Raw genomic sequence first — 8,153 nt, 5'->3', positions numbered from 1 at the left:
AATCTGCAATATACAACATTTTGCAATAAAGCTGTCCATTTGATGAGATGCTTGATATTCACTTGCAATTAGTTGAGCAACTGAAAAACATTTAGCTTTGCAATTCAGTTTCTTCATGACAGGGATTTTTTCCTTTCATAGAAAGAGCAATTGTGATCATCTAGTCTGACCTCCTACATAACATAAGCCTTAGAACCTCACCCAATAGCTTATGCACCAAGCTCATAACTTTTGTTTCAGCTATGGCATATCCTTTAGCAATCTATACAGTCCTGATTTAAAGACTTCAAGTGATGGCAAATCCACCACATCCCAAAGAAAAGCATTTCAAAGATTAGTGACCCTCATTGTTAAAAAGGTGTGCATTCTGTCTCATCTGAATTTGTCTAGCTTCAGCTTCCAGTCATTTGATCTTGTTATGTCCTTTTCTGTTAGGTTAAAGAACGCTTTACTCTCAGAAATTTCTTCCCTGTGTAGGTAATAGAAGAACACAATCAAGTCATCTCTTAACCTTCTCTTGTATAAACTAACTATATTGAGGTTCTATAGCCTCTTCCACTCAGGGGTGAAAGTAAGTTAGAGGACTTACCCGTACGCTGGGGTCCTGAGTAGGGGGCGTGGCCTCAAGCGGAAGAGGCAGGGCCTTAAATCCCCAGGCCTTTTAAAACTTGATTTAAAGGGCCAGGGCTCCAGCTGCGGTAGTGGTGGCTGGGAGCCCGGGGCCCTTTAAATCACCCCCCGAGCTACCAGCTGCAGAGGTGGCTGGGAGCCCCGGAGCTCAGGGGCGATTTAAAGGGTCCAGGGCTCCAGCTGCTGCTACCGCAGTGGAGCCCCCGGCCCTTTAAATAACTGAGGAGCCCTGGGGGCTCCCGGCTGCCAGCGCTACCCCGGGGCTCTGGGCTCTGGCAAAGCTTTAAAGGGCCTGGGGCTCCGCTGTGGTAGCAGCTGCTGGAGCCCCAAGCCCTTTAAATCCCCGCCTGAGCCCTGCTGCCCGAGCCTTGGGGTAGCGGTGGCCAGGCTCCATCAGGTATTTAAAGGGCTCCGGGGCTCCAGCCGCCGCTACTGACCCGGCCCTTTAAATGCCCGCCGGAACCCCACCACTGCTACCCCAGGGCTTTGGCAGCAGGGCTTCGGCGGGGATTTAAAGGGCCGGGGCAGTAGCGGTGGCTGCAGCTCTGGGGCTCTTTAAATCCCCACCAGAGCCCCCCCCACCCCTACCCCAGAGCTCGGGCAGCAGGGCTCAGGCAGGGATTTAAAGGGCTTGGGGCTCCAGCCGCTGCTACTGCCCCAGCCCTTTAAATCCCCTCCGGACCTCCGCCGCCGCTACCCCAGGGCTTCGGCAGCAGGACTCAGGCAGGGATTTAAAGGGCCCTGGGAGGGTAGCGGGGGCTGGAGCTCCGGGGCCCTTTAAATCCCCAACAGAGCCCCGTCACTGCCGCTACCCCAGGGCTCGGGCAGCAGGGCTCTGGTGGGATTTAAAGGGCCCTGGGACAGTAGCGGTGGCTGGAGCTCCAGGGCCCTTTAAATCCCTGCCAGAGCCGCTACGCTGGGGCTTGGGCAGCAGGGCTCAGGCTGGAATTTAAAGGGCCCCGGGGTGGGGGGGGGGGTAGCAGTGGCTGGAGCTCCAGGGCCCTTTAAATCCCCGCCGCAGCCCCGCCGCCACTACCCCAGGGCTTTAAATTGCCCTCTCGGAAAGCCAGTCCTGGTACGGTGCACCGGCTCTTACCGGTACGCTGTACCGGGGCGTACCAGCTTACTTTCACCTCTGCTTCCACTATAAACCATGTTCTCCAGTACTTTAATCATTTCTGTGGCTCCTTTCTGAAATATTTCCTATTTTTTCAAATCTCTTTCTGAAGTATGGATGCTAGAACCCATAAGATCTCCAGAACAATTGCTCATATTATTTTAAAGAACAAGAAGACAAACTTTTCCCCATCTTTGACCTTCATTCATAATTTTGAGTATTCAGTGTCACAAATTAGATTTTGACCAGTATGAAGTGTAACATCCTAACAAAGGATGTGAGGTAAAAACAAGACAAGAGGTAAATATGAAAACAAGTGAAGGAAACCTCCTTATAGACTGCAACTATCCCATCTTGTGCCATAATCCTGTCTTCTCACATGCTAAGCAGGGTTGGGCAAAATCAATATTTGGATAGGAGACAACCCAAAAACAATTAGGTGCTACAGCAAGTGGTGATGGATATTCAGTACATGAAACTTCTTGAGTCATGCTCTAGTCTATTGTGAGGGCACATTGTAGTGGTGGTGGACCCATGTTTCAGGCGAGATGTAAAACCAAATTTCTGACCTGCTCATGAAAGAGCCGTGGCAATTTTTTCAAGATTACAAGGTGCTTGCCCTTGTGTCCTGACCAAATTCTAACTTGAATATTTATATTCTACCTGCCTAAACTGCCCCCACAATTCCAACTAGATATGCTATTCTTCACCTCTTGTGTAGGAGTTGCACATTGTTTCTGTGCTGCTGCATTCTGCTTCAGAAATGACTGCCTCCAAGGGCAGTACTTACCTCCAAGAGATGGAAAAAAAAATAGGGTAGCACAAAGGAATTAAATAGAACTCATGCCATGAAATTAGGTAAAGGGGAAAAGTATTCTGTAAATTGGTAAAAGTCCCGACAGTGAGATTTATGAAACTGTAGAAAATTTTGCACAGTAAGAGGTGAAAGCCTAAATCCTTAGGACATTTAAAGCAAGAATGAACAAAGCAGCAGCAAATATGCCATAGGGAACAATCCTGTACTGACAGGCACTAGTTTAGATGACCTAATAGAGACAGACCAGTCCTCGCTTACAGACGGCCCCCCAACCTGAAGCAAATACTCACCAGCAGCCACACACCAAAAACACTAACCCAGGAATCTACCCTCGCAACAAAGCCCAATGCCAACTCTGTCCACATATCTATTCAAGTGACACCATGATAGGACCTAATCACATTAGCCACGCCACCAGGGGCTCGTTCACCTGCACATCTACCAATGTGATATATGCCATCATGTGCCAGCAATGCCCCTCTGCCATGTACATTGGCCAAACCAGATAGTCTCTACGCAAAAGAATATATGGACACAAATCTGACATCAGGAATCATAACATTCAAAACCCAGTAGGAGAATACTTCAACCTCTCTGGTCACTCAGTAACAGACTTAAAGGTGGCAATTTTGCAATAGAAAAGCTTCAAAAACAGACTCCAACAAGAAATTGCTGAACTGGAATTAATTTGCAAACTAGATACCATTAACTTGAGCTTGAATAGAGACTGGGAGTGGCTGGGTCATTACACAAATTGAATCTATTTCCCCATGTTAAGTATTCTCACACCGTCTTGTCAACTGTCTGAAATTATTATCACTTGATTATCACTACAAAAGTTTTTTTTTCTCCTGCTGATAATAGCTCATCTTAATTAATTAGCCTCTTAGAGTTGGTATGGCAACTTCCACCTTTTCATGTTCTCTGTATGTATATATATCTTCTTACTATATGTTCCATTCTGTGCATCTGATGAAGTGGGCTGCAGTCCATGAAAGCTTATGATCAAATAAATTTGTTAGCCTCTAAGGTGCCAAAAGTACTCCTGTTCTTTTTTTTAAAAAAAAACAGATTCTTCTCATAGCCCCAAAGAAGAGCCTTTTTAAAACAGAACTGCCACAACTGGATATTTACTGGACATTTTATGAATTCTTTGGGACCGGAGCAAGCATAGCAGTGGATGGCAATGGATGCCTCCTGGATCTAAATAGCTCTTTAGAACACTGAACATCTATTGGTTATACCTCGTACCTAGCACAATAAGATTGAGGCATCTAGGTGCTAGTGCAATACTAAACAAATGTAAGGAACCTGAAATAAAGTTTGAAGGTTTATACATACATACACCACAAAACAAGTTAATGTTTAAGAGGCTATGAAAAAACAGCATCTATGGCAAACTCCCATCCTAGCGCACAAAAACCTTTCTTATTAAATTGAAGCATCAGAACTGGTTTAGCTCTTATGCTTTGTATATGAATCTAGGGTTGATAGATAACATTTAAAAGTCTAACTAATAAAGGGGGGGGGAAATCATTTGCCATGGAAATAATTCAAAATTCTAATTTAGACAGACCTTCTTTCCATATGCTACATTTGTTAGAAAGAAGCTCTGATTATTCCTAAAATTTTCCATAAGGTATCAAAGCAGGAATGTAGGGCAAAAATGAAAGATTTATGGCAATTTCTTTCCTTTTGCAACAACCTTTGACACAAAGGATAGTACCATTCAAATATTAATATAAATGCTTACTAGCAATGGATACAAACTGGCTGGAGCAAACAGAGAAAGATATTTTGAGAAACCAAATTTTTCTTGGCATCAATTTGTTATCTGGGCAAATCACACAAAACATTTTCAGCTCAAACTAATATTCTGCAAACACCAAAACTTACATATATTTTACTCAGGTGAGTAAAGTGACTCGTGTTTACATGTGTGAAAGATGGTGTACAAACCCCTGTACTAAAAGAATGTTTTGCTAGTATGTGATCCTAACGTAAAGCCAATAAGAAGAATTACTTGATATGCCCCATCATTTTAAGTACAGGAAACCATTTTGTAAGACACACAGGATTAAAAAAATAAGCTGCATGACATTTATTTTGTAATGTTAACATTAGTATCTGTAGAAACATTTTATTGTCAGTACAAAAGTTAACAGATGTTAATACTTTTTTCCCAAATTTTTAATAAGTAAATCAGTGTAATTCGCATTTGTATTGCATGGCTATATCAGTGTGAATGGGTGTTTTGAAAGTAAAAACACAATTTTTTAAAAAAAAATACAAATGAAAGAAATGCAGTAATATTTTGTCTGACCCCAGCGAACTATGCCTGATATCAAGGAATAGTTTGGAAAAATATACTGGAGCCTGTATGAACTAATCCCTTAAAAAGATGGTAGTATTCCTATGGCAAATTGTCATGATAAATTGTCTCTCTCTTTTTAACTTATGTTACAATATAGGAACAGCTGAAAGGCTACTATCGGGCCAGAAGATCTGGAACCCATTATCAAGTCAATGAAGACAATACTAGTTAATTTGATGCATGAGCAAAGCAGAGTGGAAGCTCAGCTCTTTTTAGAGCAGTACATTCTGCTATGGTTATAGACAAGTTAATATCTTTCCTTACTTTAGGAACCCATTAAAGACTCTCCTTTTTTCCCCCTCCATAGAATGATTGTGTTATTTAGGCCTTAGAAAATATTGTTCAAGTGTCACATATGCTTTAGTGATAGCTACAAAACCAGACACACAGAAAACAGAAGACCTTCTTATTAAAGGATTTTTTTAAAATATGGGAATTTTGATATTGATAAGAACAATCATCTGGCACTGAAGTTTAAAACACAAATAAATCAAAAGCATAATTCTCCCCAAATTAGTTATATACTGTAAATATTTCTTTTTTTAAAGATCTGACAACTACGAAAGTCTGAGCAATATATCTACTAGATCTCTGGGCTGCCTGCTTAGAAATGCCATTTAAATTACAAAAAACAACCCTATAAACGATTAATTGTTTTGTACATTACCAATTAGTTAATAAATTAATGATATACCATTTTCCCTGAAAGCAAAGTATTTTCCACCTTTGAATGGTGAAAATTAAGAAATTCTGTGTAAGAACAGCATTTAGCAAATAGCTGTTAAAAAAAAGAACTAATTTGCTAGGTGGATTGGAACATCCATTTTTAAATCAATACAAAAAATAATTCATTGTAAATATATAATATATATTTATACATATTTTGAATATATTTACATACATCCAGCACCTATATACTGCATTTGTGCTCTGTAAGTGTGTGCCAACATATATTTTCTCCAAATATTACAAAATAAACAAAAAAGGCAGACCCAGAGTTTGCCTTAAGTCCAACTGGTCCATGGTACAAACAAAGTCCATTGCAGCTTGCAGTGAGCCAGAAAATTGACATGGTGAGGTACATCCATACATGGCCCATAAACATTCTCCTTCTTTTGGAATTGCTTAAGAGTTCCAAACTATATAATTCTTTACACATGTTCTGACCATCTTCCTCCAAAATATTTTTTCTTCTTCTTATATTTCATATGTACAAACAGAAACATTAGGGTCCTGGAGAAAAGAGCTCTTTACTTGTGGTAGGTAGGTTGCCATTCTTGTTTCTTTATTCCTCTGAGGAATAAGAATGCTTTCCTTTCATGTTTTAACACTACCATTTATGTGCTGGTACTTGGGAAGACAGGGTTCATAAGGCATTGGATCAGGAGAAAAAACAGAGTCATCACCTGAAGAACACGAACTCCTAGTGTCGGGATAACTGGGTGAATACTGTTCAAGAGGTCCACTGAGGTCCAGATATTCCTGGAATGGAATAGAGAAATAATTTTATTTATAAATGACAGAAGCACATTGCCACATGATTTGGCTTTGTCATGCAGTATGTATATTTCACAGACAAAAAATGTTCAGGCAATTCTATACTAAGAAAGATCAGCTACATTCAAAATTGACTGTCGCCTATATATCAGAGAGAGAAAGTGAGAGAGAAAGAAAGAAAGAGTCAGTCAGTCTAAGGCAGATGTGTCATTTCCAACAACATGAGCATTAACCGCATCAGTGGAAATAAACACGCTCACCACATCAAAAGAGGACTTTTTGCTTATAATGATAAAAATGAAATTTTCATCCTAAATAGAACCATTTTTCTCTAGCATATGGTAATGATTTGGAGAAAAAGATACTTCCATTTTTATATTCCTTTGGTCAGTTTGACTATCTGGTTTTAAATTTAGATTTAGACATGTACTACACTTGCATGCTTATGAGAACTGAAATGAAAAATAACAAAACCATATTCACTGGATTTGGGTTCTCTACACTAAATATTCTGCGATTTTCTTTCTTTGTTGTTGCCTCCTAGAGCTGTGGTTCTGTGTACCGTTGGGGGTATGCAGAAGTCTTCCAGGGGTACATCAACTCATCTAGATATTTGCCTAGTTTTACAACAGGCTACATAAAAAGCACAAGTGAAGTCAATACAAACTAAAATTTCATACAGACAAAACAAGAAAGCCAGCAATTTTTCAGTAATAGTGTGCTGTGACATTTTTGTATTTTTATGTCTGATTTTGTAAGCAAGTAGTTTTTAAGTTTAAGTTCTTAAGTTTTTTAAGAAACTTGGGGGTACGCAAGACAAATCACGCTCCTGAAAGGGGTACAGTAGTCTGGAAAGATTCACAAGTACTGACCTAGAGTAGCCATGACCAGACCAGTATAACAAAAAGGAAATAATTTCAGTTTAATCCAAGGTTCGAGTTAAGCAACTTTTGTTAGAAACGGCAATTTTGGCAGGAGAATAAAGTTATTTTTTCCCTTGAAATGTTCCTTCTCTTTCAACTTCTGAAGGGCAGCTGTATTCATTTAATGCTATCTCTTCATTTGCTAAACCACAAGTTATGATCATGCTGACGAGACAAATCTTATCAGTCAGTATTTTATATTTCATTTAATTATTTGATTTAAATGATTCTTCAAAATCATGTCTTAAAGTGTCAGGACTTTATGGTCATAGCTTTAAAATGAGGGCAATAATGGAGGTTTTAAAACAAACACCCACATAGCAGGCAACAAAATGGTTCCTAGACTGCAGTTTTGATCTAACATAACTTCATATTTCACAAGCAATTTTTTTAAAGCTGGCCTTTGTAACTGTTTGAAGACAGGATACACATGTAGGTTAGGGAAACAGCTCCAGGGCACCAGAATGGTCTGGAAATTTCTGACACAAATGGAAGCAGGAAGTACCAGAATATGAGAGAGGGAGAGAGAGCATTCTCAGGAGATTTCTAACCCAGTTTCACAGATTCAAGAGTTTCACATAATTCAGTTAATCATCTGGCTGAGATCCTCACCCCCACTCCAGCCCCTTTATATCACATGGAAGAGCCAAAGTGGTGTAATGGGGCCTAAAAGCCTCATATCAAGCTTGAGGCGGATTACTGGAGCTGGCCTTGTGGAATACAGCGATAAGATTGCTCCCAAAGACCCCTTGGCAAGCCCCAGTGCAGGTGGTGTGCAGGGGAGGGTGGGAAGAG

General features: G+C 40.4%; 1 protein-coding gene across 3 annotated transcripts in view; it reads right to left on the bottom strand.

Annotated features, from left to right (window-relative positions):
* Nucleotides 1-5,851: 5,851 nt before the first annotated feature.
* FGFR2 (fibroblast growth factor receptor 2) overlaps nt 5,852-8,153 on the bottom strand; it is a 90,099-nt gene continuing 87,797 nt past the window's right edge. For all 3 annotated transcript variants that reach the window (XM_077821557.1, XM_077821556.1, XM_077821558.1), the window contains one exon: nt 5,852-6,420. In XM_077821557.1, coding sequence (XP_077677683.1) covers nt 6,256-6,420 — 165 coding nt within the window. In that variant the 3' untranslated portion in view covers nt 5,852-6,255. The remainder of the gene's footprint in view (nt 6,421-8,153) is intronic.

This window comes from Eretmochelys imbricata, chromosome 7 (assembly GCF_965152235.1).
Source record: "Eretmochelys imbricata isolate rEreImb1 chromosome 7, rEreImb1.hap1, whole genome shotgun sequence".
Taxonomy (NCBI): domain Eukaryota; kingdom Metazoa; phylum Chordata; order Testudines; family Cheloniidae; genus Eretmochelys; species Eretmochelys imbricata.
The sequence above is the reverse complement of the archived record's forward strand: the minus strand, read 5'-3'. Positions and strand labels throughout refer to the sequence as shown.